The 18,629-nt window shown below is 22.3% G+C and overlaps 7 protein-coding genes and 1 pseudogene across 7 annotated transcripts, besides 2 other annotated features; 4 read left to right on the plus strand and 4 right to left on the minus strand.

Moving 5' to 3' along the window:
* Positions 1-41: 41 nt before the first annotated feature.
* Positions 42-2,144, minus strand: EHI_010090 (uncharacterized protein; the record flags this gene model as incomplete). Its single annotated transcript, XM_651995.1, has 1 exon — positions 42-2,144. One exon carries the CDS (start codon positions 2,142-2,144, stop codon positions 42-44), a length of 2,103 nt encoding a protein of 700 aa, XP_657087.1.
* A 206-nt stretch (positions 2,145-2,350) lies between these two features.
* EHI_010100 (uncharacterized protein) lies at positions 2,351-2,785 on the plus strand (the record flags this gene model as incomplete). The annotated part of the gene is made up of 1 exon (XM_651996.1): positions 2,351-2,785. The coding sequence occupies one exon, from the start codon at positions 2,351-2,353 to the stop codon at positions 2,783-2,785; it is 435 nt and encodes a 144-aa protein (XP_657088.1).
* A 39-nt stretch (positions 2,786-2,824) lies between these two features.
* Positions 2,825-5,341, minus strand: EHI_010110 (uncharacterized protein; the record flags this gene model as incomplete). The annotated part of the gene is made up of 1 exon (XM_651997.1): positions 2,825-5,341. The coding sequence occupies one exon, from the start codon at positions 5,339-5,341 to the stop codon at positions 2,825-2,827; it is 2,517 nt and encodes an 838-aa protein (XP_657089.1).
* A 365-nt stretch (positions 5,342-5,706) lies between these two features.
* On the plus strand, positions 5,707-6,721 carry EHI_010120 (uncharacterized protein; the record flags this gene model as incomplete). Its single annotated transcript, XM_651998.1, has 2 exons — positions 5,707-5,991; positions 6,041-6,721. 2 exons carry the CDS (start codon positions 5,707-5,709, stop codon positions 6,719-6,721), a joined length of 966 nt encoding a protein of 321 aa, XP_657090.1.
* A 249-nt stretch (positions 6,722-6,970) lies between these two features.
* Positions 6,971-7,495, plus strand: EHI_010130 (uncharacterized protein; the record flags this gene model as incomplete). Its single annotated transcript, XM_651999.1, has 1 exon — positions 6,971-7,495. The coding sequence occupies one exon, from the start codon at positions 6,971-6,973 to the stop codon at positions 7,493-7,495; it is 525 nt and encodes a 174-aa protein (XP_657091.1).
* A 68-nt stretch (positions 7,496-7,563) lies between these two features.
* EHI_010140 (DNA primase small subunit, putative) lies at positions 7,564-8,742 on the minus strand (the record flags this gene model as incomplete). Its single annotated transcript, XM_652000.1, has 2 exons — positions 7,564-7,848; positions 7,909-8,742. 2 exons carry the CDS (start codon positions 8,740-8,742, stop codon positions 7,564-7,566), a joined length of 1,119 nt encoding a protein of 372 aa, XP_657092.1.
* A 65-nt stretch (positions 8,743-8,807) lies between these two features.
* Positions 8,808-9,363: a repeat region.
* A 2,856-nt stretch (positions 9,364-12,219) lies between these two features.
* EHI_010150 (uncharacterized protein) lies at positions 12,220-12,747 on the plus strand (the record flags this gene model as incomplete). Its single annotated transcript, XM_644283.2, has 1 exon — positions 12,220-12,747. The coding sequence occupies one exon, from the start codon at positions 12,220-12,222 to the stop codon at positions 12,745-12,747; it is 528 nt and encodes a 175-aa protein (XP_649375.2).
* A 256-nt stretch (positions 12,748-13,003) lies between these two features.
* Positions 13,004-13,105: a repeat region.
* Positions 13,106-15,846: 2,741 nt separating this feature from the next.
* Positions 15,847-16,503, minus strand: EHI_010160 (annotated as a pseudogene).
* Between the last annotated feature and the right edge of the window lie 2,126 nt (positions 16,504-18,629).

Below are 18,629 nucleotides of genomic sequence, written 5' to 3' on the forward strand. Positions count from 1 at the left end.
TTTAAAATAGATTAGTAAAAATAGATTCAATTCACATAAGATTAATTTAATGAAAGAATTTTTAATTGATTAATAGTTGTTTGAGCTAATTTTCCTTTCTTTTTCTCACTTGTAATTGATAATGAAGTAACAGAAGAAGGAATAACAATAGATCCTAAATTTATACTTTTAGCTGATAAAAGAATATCACTTAATTGATTAAATGATTGATATCTCCATTCAGAAACTTTAAAATTACCAGTGATATATATACGTAAATGTTGAACAGCTTTAAGTTTTTGAAAGCTGTTATTATCAAAGAAACAATTATATAACGAAAGTGATGAAATTACTGATGCATTCTTTTCATTATTAAAATTAATTTTACCATGACAATTTTTTAAATGTACACCATTTGTTGCACCTAAAATAATATCATTACATCCATCAATATAAATTCTCCATGAGTCTATTGGTGATTGTAAAGATAGAATACCTTTTAAATAACATTCTCTTAAACATGGGACTATAAAAGAAGGTGAAACAAGAACAGATGACTTTTCTGGAACTGAAGGTAAAGTATCTTCATTAGTATCTGATGGAGTAAGGAGAGATTTGTTATTATTTTCAGAAATAAGAACTGGTTGTACAAAATCAATTGTTAATTGTTTTAATCCAGGAGCAATAAATTTAGAGAAACAAACATGCTGAAGATTACATTGAACTAATGCATTTGAATATTTAAGAATTGGAAGTTCATTTAAAGAAGTAAATTCAGGTTCAGTTTTCGATATAAACGTTAATCCAGTTAATTGTGATAAACGAGTTGTTGTTGCTAATTTAGAGAAATCAGAGTTATAAACTTGTAATTGTTTTAAACAAGTTAATTGAACAAATGGTAAACGAGAACAATAAACATTTAAATAAGTACATGTAGTTGGAATTAATAACATTGGTAATTGACATGAATTAAAATTAGCTTCTTTCATTTGACAGTTTAATCCTACTTTTAAGAAAGTATTATAAGTACTTGAAAAAAATGTTAATGTAGATGGTACTTGTAATGTTTCAATATTACATTTTTTTAATATCAATTTATTAAAAGCAGCACATGATAAATTTACCATTGAATTATTTATATTTTCCATATGTAATTGAACTAAATTCATTGGTAAAGATGAAGGAGGATTATATAATTTTAATGAAATGATAGAAGTTGGTAATTTAATATAATTCAAATTGTATGACGTTTCTACTGATGATATCCACGTTTTTTGAGATAAGTCTATTGTTTTTAATTGAGTTGTATAAGAAGTATGGTCAAGAGTTATTTCTGGTAATGGAATAGGAATAATAACTGAACTATCTCCATCTCTTTGAATAATATTATCTTCTTCATACTTTCCAAATCTACCAGAAAATCCATTACACCCAATATAACCATCATTAAATATAATGCATATATTTTGTGGGATATTAATAAGTAAATCATCAATTTCACCAGATTCATAAATAACTTTGTTTGATACATAAATTAATCCAGTGGCATTAATAGATTTTACTAATTTAGCTAATGAACGAATAAAATTCCATTGACACTCATACTCAATTCTAATAATTAATTTTTTGAGAAGAAACTTATTTAAAAATGATTGGAATGGAATAATTGGAGTATATTGGTTTAATGTAATATCTAATTCTTTAATGTTTGAATTAATTGTTGTTAAATTAATTGAAGAATCATATGTAAATGAAAGAGATGTAAATTTCAATATACTTTTAGCAAGAAATAAATTTGTATTTGAATTAATTTTTAAACTAATGTTAATACCTTTAAGTTGATTTAATAACTTTGTTTGGAAAATTTGAAGTGTTTTATCAGTAGATATAAAAGGTTTGATATTAATTTTATTAATAACAAATGATAATGAAAACAAGTTAGATGCTTTATAAGTTAATTCTTGTAGAAATAAAGTACTTATTGGAAAATCAAATGCAACATTAACTAAAGAAGGAAATATCATTTGTGGATGTGGTTGTTTATAATGATAGTAAGGAAGTGTAGATACAGATTGTTGACAACGATGGTTAATACAAATAAATGTGGTGATGTCATGATAATCTTCGATATATGATAGAATATGATAATAATGAAAATGATTCATATCTTTTATTAAGTAATAAATAAACTCTTTTTCCTTTTACAGTTTTTTTATATTTTTTTATTAATTATAATTTATTAATAGTTCATTATAGTTTATTATTCACATTCTTTCATCTGTTTGAATTACTATTGTTTATCTGCTTTAAAGATTTTTATAAAACCCTAATGTTACGTATTATCAAAAATACACTGAGAATTGTTTAGTTCATGGATTTAAATGACCCAATGTTCTCTTTGTTTGTTAGCCAACTTGAGGCTACTGGATGGAAAAGAGGTAAAGGGTTAGGAAAAAATGAGGATGGAATTACGTCAATAGAAATTAAAGCAAATAAAACAGGTAAAGGAATTGGAGCAAGCAGAGTTACAGAAAATCAAAAATTAGATGATGTCTATGCAGGAAAAATTGAAGATCATAATGATGTTCAATTTGTACAGTCAAAAGAAGAGTTTGATAAATACAGTACAAATAAAGATGCAGAAAAGAAACCTAAGAAAGAAGAAACTAATATATTAAAAAAGAAAGTTGATGTAATAGAAGCTACTTCAATTTCAATGAAATTTGGTCGTGGAAGAAGACAAAAAGGTAAGTTATTAAGAATTCAGGAACAAGAAAAAAGATTATTAAATAAAGAAGTAAATTAAATATGTTTTGTAATCAAAGAAGTTCAATTTAAAAAAAAATCAAATCAACATTATAAATAATAATACTAAAAAGTAACTAAAGATGTTTATTGCATTATTCGAAACATATGAACAATGAACATATATACTTCCTTCTAGATATGATGAACATTCATTACATTGATAATTATTTTGAATATAAGTACCTTGACATTCATCATTTGTATAAATAAATTCTTGAAGTTCATTATCTCCAATAAAATATTTTTTTCTTTCTGCACAAGTTGCAAATACTATATTTTTTACAAGAATTCCTTTTTCATAATTTGAACATTTTTTATTTGTTGAGTCATAATAAATAAATGCAGTTGATAATGCTGGTTCTTCATTTTTACATTCAACATTAGATAATAGTCTATCATTAAAATTTCCTCCTTTGCAATTACTTGAAGAAGAAAATGTTCTTATTGTATAATGATTTTGATTAGATATTTTAAAAACCATCAATGATGTATTTTTAGACGTTTTATAGCATCTATTTAAATTGTATTGATAAAAAGATGAAACAGCTGACGTATCTCTATTTCTTATTCCACAAATAACCAGTTCATCATTATGTATAACTGTTGTGCAATTAATTATACTATTTGGAATATCAGGAGATTGATTATTAATATGACATTTATCACATTCTAATTCGATACTTTCTTTAATCTTTCCTTGACATAAATTATCATTATATTTCTCTCTTATTAAATTACCTTTATCCCATTGATACTTAATTGAATCAATACAAATATCACTATGATACAATTTAATTTCTTCACTTGTAATACTATCACATTGACTATTTAATAATGAATATTCTGTAGCAATGATATTGTCAATTGTATCAGTACATTCAGTAGTTTCAAAAGTTTCAATTTGTTTTTTAGAATTAGGTAATGTACATCCACTATCATCATATTGAGTAATTTGGTATTTATTGTTTAATTCCATTTTTATAAAAGTATTATTATCTCTTCTTATACATTCATTTAAATAATACATAATGGTATATCCTGCATTTCCTTCATTATCCCTTTTACCACAATACATTTTATTTCCTCTTGTATAACTGAAAATTACTAAGTCTATTCCACTAAGAGAAACATTTCCATTTGGATATTGATTTGTGTTAGCAATAATAGTACAATCTTCATCTGTATATCTGGTTAAAACAATTTTATCATTCCCTCTAGAATATTTTTGTTTATTTACACAAATATCAGTTATAATATCAATGTCCTTTGTTCCTTCTTTGCAAATATTATTAAGACAATATTTTTTTGTTACATCTTTTAATGGGGTATAAGAAGAAAGACATTCCTCTTCTTTAAAAGTATTGAAAAGGAATTTTGTTCCATTGCAATACATTGAACTATAACGATATACATTATATTTTTGATCTTTTAAAATAACTTTTTCATAAAACCTATTTGATGATGGGTTACAGGCATTAACCCAAAATGGTTCTACTTCATTTACTTGGTTATTTGAATTTTTATGTGAGCAAAAGACTTGTTTAACTTCTTCACAATGAATAACTTGTTTATTAGTTTCATCACATGACATACATTTAAAAGTAGTTTTTTTATTGATAGTTTCACAGGTATCTTCATTGTATGTAATAACATTAAATCCATCTTTTGTATTTTCATATCTTTGCTTATCTAAACATACACCAGTTTTAAAATAATATTTTTCTGAATATTGATCATCACTACATTCATTTTCCATTTGAGCAATTAAATAACCATCATATTCATTAAGCGAACCAATTTCACAATCCTCTATGTTTGGTTTAGTTGTAGTTGGGACAGTTGAACAATCAGATGAATCACTATAAGAATTTAATTTAATAACAATAGCATCATTATCTATTTCATTATAATATTTGTATGATGATGACTCTCCATTTCTAACACATAGACCTGTTGTAAATGTTGTAAATACCTGTCGTTCATTATTTATATTCTTTTTACCACATATATATTCATTTTCAGGCAACACACATTTTACCATTGCCTTTCCATTAGTAAATTGATTGTTAGTATTACATATATTACACTTTATTTTATAAGATATAAATACTGGATTATTTACAGTACAATCATCATCAACATACCGTTTCCAACTGACAGTAGTACCATCTCTTATATATTTAGTTTTGTTATGACATGTATCTAACAATATATATTGTTTGACAGACGTTTCTAATTCATTACATTCTTCTGTTTGACTGAATAAACTTATTGTGATATTATAATCAGGTAATTGATCAACTTCAGTACAATTGCTTAATTCAGCAGAATCTCCTTGTTGAACATTACAATCTTTATCATAATATTGTATTTCATAGATATTATTGTTTTTATTTACTTTCAAATATTGACCATTTTCATTCATACAAGTATCATATTGGTATTGTTTAAAGTTCACATAAGTGATGCTTTGATCTTCTCTCACTACTGTTTCACCACAAATAAGAATTTTACCAAAACATGAAAAATAGAAGGTGAAGAGAATAGCAATCATTAAATGAAAATAAAAGTTTAATACAAAAAAGGGGTTTTTTCATACAAATAAACTCTTCTTTTTTTCAAATTAGTTATCAAAAATTTTATTTAGTAATTATTGTAATAAAAATAAATTAGAAAATTATTTTTTGACGATGAATAAAAATGGATTTAAACTTGAATATACACTAATTAAATCAGTTTATTGAAATTAACAGTTAATTCATAAGTAAAACAACCAATTGCCTTAATTTCTTTTCCTTTTGTTTCATTCAAACTGAAGATTGTTATCATTAATCCTTTATCATTTCCATTGTATTATTAATTATTATAATTTTTATTATAATTATAGTTTAAAGAAGAAAAAAACTTGAATCGTTTCAAATGCAAGATACAAATCCTAATGAAAAGGGTAATGAAAATAATCAAGAAAATGGTGTTGATATAGATCAATTACCATTTGTTGATTTAACTCCTGGTAAAGAATCAAATTTTAATACAAATATCAAAGAGGAAGAAATAGATGGATCTATTGATATTGAGTCTCAGCCAAAGAAAAAAAAAGATCAACCAACTGTTACAGTCCACAATTTTTATACAAGGGAATATATGGAACTTGCTCATAACGCTATATATACAGATATTATGAAAGTAGTAGAAAGGTTTTCAGTTTGTTATTAAAATAGTAATTTTATTTATTTACATACTAAAATTATAGAATGAAGCATTAGAACATATTTCTTATCAGTCATTTAAAGAAATATGGAGAGAATTAGGTATGAACAAAGAATTATTATTAGAATCATTAACAAATGATAAAGTTGAGAGTATTTTTAATACATTCTATGAAACATGTTTAGAAATATTTGACTCATGCAAACAACTTAATCAGAAGTTAATTATTCTTTTTATTTTATATACTGTTTATATGACACAACCAAAAGACAAATCACCAATTCCTATTCGTCTTCCATATTCTATGGCAATCAAACTCTTTCCCTTACCAACAGAATTACATAATAAACAAGGTCAAGCAATGGTTTATTCATTAATTCAAAATAGAGCATTCATTTACTCTGCTAAAAATTCACTATATACACAACGTACTTCTTTTGACAGACAACAAATGGATCAAGCACATGGACTTTTTGAAGAAAGAGGATATGACATTTTATTAAACAGTGAAATAGAGAATTATAATGATGTACTAAGTTCTATTCAAGAAAGTGTTGGTATTGAACGTGGTGTTTCTAGGTCTTTTATTTCTCAATTTAATTCTGTTATAAAGAATATCCCACAAAGAGGATATGGTTATGGAGAAGGAAGTTTATTTCCAAGTGAAGAAGAAAAAGAAAGTGTAAGTACTAATTCTTATTCCAAAATGGAACAAAAAGAATAAAGGGAAGAAGGAATAAGAAGAATAACCATTGACGAAAATGTTGAATTAAATGAATGTTTTTATGAAATTTAATTCAGTTTTATTTGAAAATTAGAATAACAAATGAATTTCAATTGAATATACAACGAAAGAACCATTAAACCAAAGAATACTCAGAAGAAGTTAGAATTAATCAGAATTTGTAGAACAACTTGTTCTAGTATTTAAATCTACTAAAATTAATGGGAAATTTCATTCTTGTTTTATCAAATGACATCAACTCAATTAAATCTTATTCCTACAGAACACTTATTAAAAGAAAATGACATTTTTGGTTATGGAAAAGAATTATTAGAAGCAACTGGATTTTCTTCTTTTAATGTAGTTTATGACTCAAAAATAAATGGATTCAATAAAAGTGCTTTTAATGCATCTGTTGTTGGTAAACAAAATATATTGACACTCATCATTACTAATGATAACTATATATTTGGTGCTTATCATTCAAACATTCCATCACTCTCTTCTTTTCAAGTGGTTATTGATTCAAAAGCTTTTATATTTGCACTTTCAAATGGATTAAAAATATTTAAGAATATTGACTCTGGGTCTTTCTTTAATGGCAATCAACCAACCTATGAAGTTAGTTGTGCGTTTAAAATTAATGACCCAACTAAACAATCAATTATTTGTGCCTATGCCAATCGTTATTATCAAGGATTAAACAATTCCACAGTATTTGCTGGAAATGACACATTTATTACATCACAATTAATTGCATTAGAGTTACATTAAAAAAACTTCTCATAATTTCATTCATTCTTTTTCATCTTTTTACGTTGAAAGAATTAACAAAAACAACTTTATTGAATTGACTCTTTTACAAATCTTGAAAATAATTCTATTGAATCATTAAAGGAATAAAAAGATAATAGTTTTGACTCTTGAAGAGATTGAAGAGTTGGTACTTTGTTTGGGTCAAAAGAATCAATTGTATTAAAATTAATTGGAATACATACCTTATTTGTTGATGGATGAATACAAAATGGAGCTTTAAGGAGATGGTTTAATTGAACTGAAACATTGGTATCAATACGAGGATAAAGGTAGGTAAAAACAATGCTCATTAATGTCGTTTTATTATTTTTCTATTCTATTATTTATTGTTTTATGAAAGAGAATATTATGAAGAATAAAGAATTTCAAACAAAATGTTCTTTCAATAAAGTCCAACTGAGATTATTGAACTTTCTAATAACTTGACTAGTTTCATTTTGAGGTAATAAATTCAATAACTGTTCTTTTCTTTGTTCAATTTTGAAGATTTCTTGTTTTTCACAATAATCTTCAAAATATGGTTCTAATATTTGATAAACTTCATTGTATAAAGGATATTCTTCATGAATATCAATGATTGGATGGTTATCTTTATTAGTGCATTGATTAGTAAATAGACTGAAATATTTTGTAATATATGTTCTCATTTGCTCATTGAAATGTAATGCTTGTTCATCACAAATCCAGAAATGTATTCCTCTTCTTCCACTAAAAACATTAAGAATATGTTTCATTCCAAATTGTTCCTGGAAAATGTGGTGAATGACTTTTGCAGCACATGACATTAATATCCAACACTTTTTACATACTTGGGTTGAAGAACAGCAATATCGAATATCATCATAATCATCTATATCAATATCAATAACAAACTCTCTCATTGTTGCTGTGTTAGTCTTATTAAATAATAAATGATCAAATATTGGTCCAATTTCAATTCTTTCTGGAACGTAACGACTTAAGTAATTTGATAAGTCATATGAAGAATTAAAGTGTAAATATCTATTAAAAAATGAGTTAGTTTTAAAGGCAGCAAGTTCTCTTGTTTGACTATACTTTCCATTTCTAGTAACCCATTGATAAAACAATTTACTTGGAAAAAACTTTTCTACAACAATATTAGTTTGTTTCACTGTGAAAAATAAAAATAACATTATTAACAACAAACGGTAATACAAACTAAGAGATTGACTTACTTTATTCATTGAAGTGGTTATTAAAAATAATTGGGGATTTTTTCTTTTTTTTTATAAATTTTAAATTTCTCATTTTGATATTCTCCTATTGATTAATAAGAAAATATACAGGAAATAAACAATAAAAGAATATCATATGAAGCAATGTTCAAATATAAACATATCAATATGATATGGAACAAACAAATAATGCCAAAAATTAAATGACAATACCACAAAAGACAAAGATAAAATATTAGTAACAAATACGAATAATAAAATTAAGTCTAATAAATGATTTGAATAACGATTTATATCACAATAAGAATGGAAATAAATGAAGAAAAGAAATAAAATGTAAAGAAAAGAGAAATAAAAGAAATAAGAAAATAAATAGAATAATAAATTAAAACAAATGAATAATAAATACAATAGTATTAAATTAAATAAAGAATTAAAAAATGAAATTGACAATATAAAAGGAGTTAAAACAATGATATTAAAAATATGATGAATATTATTAAACAAATGTATACTAACTAAAAATAATATGTAAAGTTTGTAGAAGAAGACTTATAGAATAAGACTAGTCTTTGATGAATAAAGAATAATAAAAATTAATTCTATTAATACTTAATTCAATATTTTTTAATTATTTTTCACATTAAATGTCATATCTTATTGAATAAAAATAAACAACAATTAATATTTTTATATCATTATTGAATATACAATTTTATTTTATTATCTGTTTAATGTTATAAATTATAGAAAATAATTTTAAATTATTTAAATAAATAATGATGTTGTGTATTTTATTAAATTATTCTTTAAATATTATATTCAACAATTTATTAAATTTATTAACATTCATATTCGATGTTTATAATGTAGTTAATCCAGTTTTATGATATTTGTTTTGTTTCTATTGGGTACGAAAATTAGCAAAGAAAAATGCATCTAAATAATTTACAAAAAAGAAAAAAGATGCAAAAAAATTTGCATAATTAGAATTTTCCATTTATTATATTTTACTCCTAAATAAAAATAAAAAAATAAAAAGTATGATAAAAATACAATCTGTATATATTTATGTTTATATTTTATAATCATTTATATTCATTTTGTATGAAATATTAATGAAATAGATTATTTGATGAATCATATTTAATTATTTTTATTCTTTTTATTCTTTTATTTATATGTTATTTATCTATCGTATTTTTATATTTTTTATTTCTCTGTTTATATTATTTATATCATTGTATTCTTCTTATTATCTATATATTATTATATTATTATATTCTTCTTATTTTATGTTTTTTCTATTTATATTCTTTAGATTTTCTTATTGTTATTCTTTTATATTTAAATGTATTTTATTATTTTTTTATTCATCTTTATCATTTTTATATTATTATCATTTATATCTATTTTCATTTTATATTTATTCTCTTTTGTTTTATATTAATATTAAATTTATCTTTTATATTAATATTAATTATTATATCATTGATTATCATTTCTCGTTTTATTTATCATTTATTCTTATTATTCTTTTGTTTTATATTCTATATTCATATCATATGTTCATACAATTTATATTTTATCACTTATTACATGTTATAATAACATAACACATATGTTTGAATATATAATAAACATCATGATGAAATTATACATATAAATAATAAACATAAAAAATAATAAAATAATTTTTCAACAATAAAACAATACCAATTATTTTACATCATTAAATTAGACACTTTTATTGAATATTTCTAATTTTTACAATAAAAATACACCATTTTCATTCTTTTCTTCTTTTATTACATCTTTGTGATTTATTATTTTTATATTCTTTATTATACTTTCTTTTTATTCTTTTATATATTTATATTCTTTTTATATTATTTGTTTTTCGTTGTTTTTCTATTTCTTTCTTCTATTATTTATCAATTTTATATTCATTTATTCTTTTTATTTCTTTTTTATTAGTTCTTGAGTATTGTATATTTCATTATTATTTCATTTATGTATTATCAAAATATATGTTTTATTGATTTTGTGTTGAATAAATTATCGAATATAATCAATATTTTCAATGTTAATTATTCATTATTTATTGTGAAATGTTGTTTATATTTATTATATTAAATGAATATGATGAATAAATATCAATATTATTGTTTATTTGATTTTAAAAAATAATAAATGAATATGAAATAATGAAATAAAATAATGAAGACAATGAAATGATAATGAAATAGAATAATCTAATATTGAACAAATCAAATAAAGAATATATTGAATATATCATTATTGTTACATTATTATTTGTTATTTCAATTATTAAATATTAATAAATTATTATTCATGAATATTTAATTGATATTTTACATTTTCATTTTCATTTTATTTAATAAATGAAATATAAATAATAAATGAATGAATAATAATTTAATATATGAAATGATAAAAAGAAAAGAAAGATAAATAATAAAGAAATATGATGTATTTAATATATAATATAATTTATTATCAAATATAATAATATCAAATGATGATTTATTTTTATTTCAAAATATTTTGCATCAATAAAATATGTTGCTAAATATTTTGCATCATTAAATTTTGCATCATTAAATTTTGCACTTTTTTTATTTGTTTCAATAAAATTTGCATCTTTTTTCTTTCTTTTCTTCTTTTAATATCTCTTTTGTTTTATTACACTTTATCTTCTTTCTTTTTATAATCTCTCCTTTCTACTTTTATTCTTTCTTCATCTTCATCTACTTTTTACTTTCTTTTTATTCTTTTATATCATTCATTCTCTTCTTTTTCAATTATTTGCTTTTTTTCGTTGCCTTTTCAAACAAAGGAGTTAATTTCAACAAAGCACAGTATGATAGTTATGCCCAACAACCTTCATTTTTTAATTAACCGAACAATAAAAAGTGTCAAAACAATATCGAGAGAATAAAATGTTATTAGCCAATAAATAACACAATCATAAAGAACAATCTACCACCAAAAAGGATAATTTTTTAGGGGGGTTGAACAACCCAACAATAATATTTACTTTAATACGGAATGAACATAACACCACCACCCCAATGAAAAAGCATTAGATGCTTCACAAAGCCATCTGAGTAAAGAAGTCATCAAACAAAATAGTTGTAACAATAAAATTACAAAAATAATAACATCACGATCATAACACAAGTGAAATAACAACGAATTACGCTAAAATACCACGACTATCAACAATAACAACATGAAAATAAACATAAATAAAAAGGGATAAACAAATACTACATAAAATATGAAGAAGATGTTCAAAGAATAAACAATAAATGAAGAAAAGCACGAACAAGAAAAGAAGATATAAAGAAGACTAAAATAAGAAAAAAAGAAAAAAAGAAGAAGAAATGGCAAGAATGATGCAAAATAACAATGAGAATAAAAAGAACTCAAAAAAAGATCGAAAGTATCGCGAATAGAAGGATGAATGAGGAAATGAAAAGAAAAAGAAATCAACAGCATAGAGAAGAAACGAATGAAAGGATGAATAGAACGATATTATTTATGGTTGCATTGTGGCGAATGAATGGATATAAATGTTCAATAAGAACATCCAAAAGAATGAGTAAAAAGAAGCACCAATATCCAAAAGTTTATTTAGAAAAAGTGATATATGAGGGAAGAAATATTGAAGAAGAAGCGAAAAAATATATACCAAAAGGAATTGATATAAGATTTTATGAATTAACGATACAAAATGGGAAAATGGAAATAATGAAAGAAATATTAGAAGGAAAAGGGTATCAATTTCGATTAATAAAAAGTAAAAAAACGGCAAATAAAAAACATATGTTTAGAAATATTGAAGAATGTGAAAAAGAAGGAGTAAAGATAAATATGGAAAAATGTATTGAAATGGGAATAGAAGAAATGAATCAAATAGAAGAAATAAATAAAAAAGAAATTGAGTTAGGATGGGGATTTATGGCAATGGAAGAAAACTGCATATAAATAATAAAATAAAAAGAATTAAAACGTAAATAAAAAAAGAGTTAATTAAAAGGGATTAGATTTAATTTCTAATGTTCCTTACATATTGGAGAATAGTCCCACCATGAATTGAAGAAATTTTATTTAATGATTATTTATTTATTCATTAGTTTATAATCTTTTGAGAAGCAAGAAAATATATTTCTTTATTTATTCTAGCGTAAAGTCTATTTAAATATCTTTAACTTAAATACTCAACATTTACATTTCTTTCTGATTTTTTGCCTTAATTTTAAAGAACATTAATTATCTTTACTTTCTTGTTTTAAGAAGAAAGAACATATTATTCCTACATTATTATTATGACTAACTTTCTTTTATTATCAACAACATGAATATTTTTCTTTGAGAATACCATATTAACAATTAGACTTATATCATAACAAGTAAATAAACTACTGTCTTTATAAATACACATTCTTCTATTATAATAAATGATGTTCCAAGATCATAAATAATCATCTTTGTCATTCTTAAAGAATAGAGGAAGATGTTTTCTAACAAAGTCAAGAATATAACAAGACTATAGTTGAGGATGTGATGTATGGATTTATTTTAATGTTTGTTGTATTTTTGATGGGTTACATTCATGTCTCGGATATTCTTTAATAACAGAAATGTTCATCTAATCATTTATAATAAGTTGGTTGTTTTAATTGAGAAATAATGTAAATGTTAAAAGTGTATTTGAAGTAAAATACAGTTTACTTCTTTTATTTCCAAGATTATTAAATGTGATTAAAAATTAAAGAATGGATTAAACTAACCAATTAGAATATGCAAATGTAATAATAAGAGAAAGAATAATAATCCCATAAGATAAATCATTAAGATGAATATATTTATTAGAGTCATCACTTGTTTTATTAGGGGTGTTACTATCTGAAGTATTAGTTGGAGTATTTCTTTTTGTTGCAGTGTTTCTTCCTTTTGCTTTGTTTTCCTGTGTTTTCTGTAACTTCACCATTTTGGTTTTGTCCACATCTTTCTTTTTATCATTTTCATTTATGTTTCTCAATATTTTCTGTGGGTTATTTGTACCTAAATTTCCTGCTCTAGAGTCTTTCTTATTTTTTCTTTTGCTTATTCTAGTTTAGTAATGTTTTGTGCTTGTTGACTTTTCTGCTTAGACTTTGTTCTTCTTCATCTCTTCTTTTTTCTGAATAGTACTACTCCCTTTTTCTTTAGTGGCTTGTTCTTGACCTTTATGATTTATATCGCTTTGACTTCGTTGGACTTTTCTTTCATGTATTATCCCTCGTGTTTTTCTCTAAAATTTAATTTTACTTCATGTGTGTGTATTTCAGTTCTGTTTGGTGAAGTATTTGCTTTGTATTTGAATTTTCTCTTTTGTAGATGTTTCAGTCAGTGGTTGTGAATGTGTGTTGTGTTTCTCTTAGTTTGCTTGTGTTTTTTCTGATGTTTCTTGAAGTGGGGTTGAATATCTGTTGTTTCTTTTTCTTCTTTTACTTTTCTACTCCTTCAGTTACTTCCAGTGTATTACATCTTCACTTTTTAATTCTACTTTATACAATTTGCCCAATCTTTTATGTTAATTTTATTTGTGTGTATATTACTTCTGTATTCTGTATTTTTGATTTTCAATACTTCTGTTCAACTTGTAATTATAAAAATCAATATAAATATAATCATTGAATGAAATGTATTTTAGTTCTTCGTTTTTCTCTTTAAATAGACTCTCTCCTTTTTCTATTATTATCATGTATTTGCATTTGATTTTATAATGAATCAATTATTTCATTCTACATTTCATCGCATTATTATATTATTGTATTTTGAAATTCAACAATAAATAGAGTGAAATATTAAATTAAAATTCAATTCATTTTTTGAAGTTCAACCAATAAATTAAATAAATAATAAATTTAATATATAAATCATAAATAATAATAAAATGAATAATAATTTCAATTCACAATTCAAACCATTATTATTTTAAAATATATGCATCATTATTTATCAGTTATTGGTTATTCACATTATTTTAGTTCATAATCTGAATTTATCATAAAATGAATCAAATGAATAAAACAAGAATATGAATAAAGAGTAATAACATGAACAAATAATTATTTAGTCTTATTAGAAATTACTATTTGATGAAATATTAATTATTATCAATATTTTTGGATTAAAATTCAAACACGCCAATTGTTGATATTATGTTATTTTTGGGGTATGTTTTACTTCAATGGAGATAATATAAACATAAAATAACAAAGAATAGAAAATTATAAATACAATGATAAAATATATGTTAATTTACTCATTTATAAACAATTGATAAATAAATTAACAAATAAAGTTTAATTATAATAAATAAGTAATAATATAATGTTTTTAATAAAAAATGAATAAATAAGAAATGATTAACATAAAATAATATATAAAAACAAAAGATAATAAGAAACAAGAATGATGAAATAATTTCAATAATTCAAAAGAAAAGATAATAAATAAAGAAGAAATGAAATAAATAAAGAAATATAATAAAGAAATATATAAGAAAAACAGAAGAAGAAAATATTAAGAAGGAGTAAAAGTAACAAGAAATAAAGAATAAATAGAATGTATCTAAAAAATAAATAATAGAAATAAAATAAAAATTGAAAAGAATAAGAATAGATATAAATATTTTAATAATAAATAAAGAGAATAATAAAGAAAAGAAATAAGAAATAAAAATATCAAAAAAAAAAAAAGAAAAATGAATGGATATAATATAAAATGATATAAATATTAAATTAAAAAGAAAGAATCGAAGAATAAATATGAATATAATTAAATAATAATTCAAATTAAATATAAAATAAATGATAATAATTTTATTAATTATATAATATCATTTCATTAATTAATTTTTATAATATTTGAAATATTCTTTATTCTTTATTTCTATTATACTTAATTTTTATTACTTTATTATTATTTTATTTTTCTATTGTTTTTCATTTAAATTCTTTATTAAAATATTATATTTATTATCATTTTCTTCTAATTATAAAATACTTTATATTAAATTATCTTATTTATTTTAATGTGTTGTTAAATATTTCTTAATTCAATCTGGTGTTAGTTCAATTCTGTATTTTCTGTTTTCCAATTGAGTGAACAAACTGCTCGATGTTTTTCATTAAATTGAATTGCTTTGATTATTCTATTTGTTTCTTCTGTTGATCTTCAGATTCAATCATCATTCATTTGAATGTATCTTACTTTTCTTTTATCATCAATGATGATACATCCTCTTCTTGAAGTGCATAATTCTACATTTAACATTCCATATTTTGATAGAAGTGCATCTCTTAATATCTGATACTAATGGGAATGTCAACTTTCCTATTCATCATTTACTTTTATCTGATTCACATCATTCCTGATAACAATAAACAGAATTTACACTTGATTTAATAACCTCACAATTGATTTCTTTCAATTGTCTTGCAAGTTCACTATATCCAATAATTTCTGTTTGACGAACAAATCCAATCCAATTGATAAAACTATAATACAAAATATTTTCATCCATATTCATTAATATCAATATCTTTAATTGAACCACATGGACAATATACTAGTACTTTAATTTCTGATGCTTCTTTTCAAATGTGTTTATAAGTTTCTTAAATGCTTTCATTCTTGGACAACAACATTCTTCCTCTTGACATTCTTTTTTACAATACTCTTTGTGTTGGTTGCAAAAAATTTAACTGTTTGAATTGATGAGATTGTGGTGATGATGAGATGTTTAAATGACAAATGAACCACCCAAACCATATTTACAAACTACATAAGAATGTAGGCATTATCACTTATGAATCACTCTCATTATGGTATTTATTCAACATTTAAACAACTTATAATGAAAGAACTGGTAAATAGAAAACAAAAATGACAAGGCAAAAAGAAGAAAAGAGAGATACACACAATCATATATTCTCAAAGAATCTAATCAAGAATATAATGAGGAGAAAGAGAAATGTATTGGAACAAAACACCAATAAGAAATAATAAATAGAAAAGAAATAAAGGAGATAATAAAATAAGAAGAAGAAAGAGAATAAGGAAGAAATAAAAGATAAAAAGAAATAAGAAGAGAGAGTAATAAAAGAAATAAAATTGATAGTAAAATTGATAAAACATAAATAATAAAAAGATAATAAACACAAAAGAAATAAGAATATAGGTTAATATCATTATAATTCAACATAAATATTACTAAATGAATATAACATGATAAAGAAGAATAATAAACAATTACATATACATTCCAATTGAATAATTCATAACTTAAAATACAATAAATAATCAAAATAAAAAGAAATGCGAATAAAACAAAAGATATAATAAAAATGTATAAGAAAAAAGAATTTTAATGTTTAATTAATATGAAATGAAAGAAAATAACAAAAACAAAACATTAATGATGAATATTTCAGTTAACATTCCAATGATATTTAACATACTATTCATTATAAATTTATAATAATCATTTAATGGCAGTGAATAATCATTTTCAAAATGAAGTATGAATGACATACTATTTTATTTGTTATTATATTGTGTTAGAAATGAAAATTATACATTTCAAGATAAAATAAAAAGAAATACCATCAAATGTTAAACAACAATAATGAGTTACTCTTTAATGATAATAATGAATATAAAGAAAGTGATAAATATGAACGAAAGAGAAATAATGAATAGACTCAAATCAAACATGAATATTTGAAAGACATATTATTTCAAGTAAAATAGAAATAAAAGTTGATAAAGTTAATAAATTGAATAAGAATAAAATATTTAAATAATACTAAAACAATTATATGACATTGTACAACTAAAACATGTTTAATAAACAATATCTAATGTTATTAATATTATTCAATTTTATTTTCATGAAAAACAAAGAAACAGAAGAAAATAACAATAAATAAGAATAAATGAGTTGTCAAATAACAAATAATAAATGTTATTGAATATAAAATAATATTAGAAACAATCAAATGATAGAAATATATGAAATGATAAAATTGGATGACTAATAGATAGTTATGTTTGAAAATAAAAATAAAGATAATAAAATAGAAAATGATGAAATTAAAACTATGATAAAATTGAAATAATGAACGATGAAATAAATAGAGAATAAAAGAATATGAAGAAGAATGAAACAAAAAGACGACATATAAAATACATAGAATAAAGAAACAGAAATGATTGATAGAATAAATGTAAAATAGAAATAATATCTGATGAATATGATGGTAAGAATGAATTACGATTATAAGAAAGAATATGATGAATATATAGAAATTAATAAAATAAAAGAAATAATCAAAAATGATATAAAATGAAACAATTAAATGAAAATAAAATTGTGAATGTGTAAATATGAAGAATTGATATGAAATTAATATGTTATTTAATCTACAACAATTTTATGAATGATATTTCAATCCACTTACAATTGTTATAAAATGTTGATCATTTTTAACATAATTAAAAGATAAAAATATGATTGATTTAGAATTTTATATGATGATATTTTAACACAAAATAGAATAAAGATAAAGAAAATGAAATACTTATTAAAAATGAAAAATATAACATACAAATTGTTTAAAAATAACATATAAACAAGACAATCAATTAATAACTGAATTTAATGAATAGATATAAATTTTGAATGTGATAATGTATAATAACTTAAATTCATTACTAAAATTTGTATGAAATGATTGATAAATGAAAAGATGGATAATAAATAGTTAAAAGAAGTGAAAAGGAATGATAATAAAAGTGGTGATGTTTGAATGAAT

Source organism: Entamoeba histolytica, genomic scaffold (assembly GCF_000208925.1).
Source record: "Entamoeba histolytica HM-1:IMSS scf_1104750516395 genomic scaffold, whole genome shotgun sequence".
Classification (NCBI taxonomy): Eukaryota; Evosea; order Mastigamoebida; family Endamoebidae; genus Entamoeba; species Entamoeba histolytica.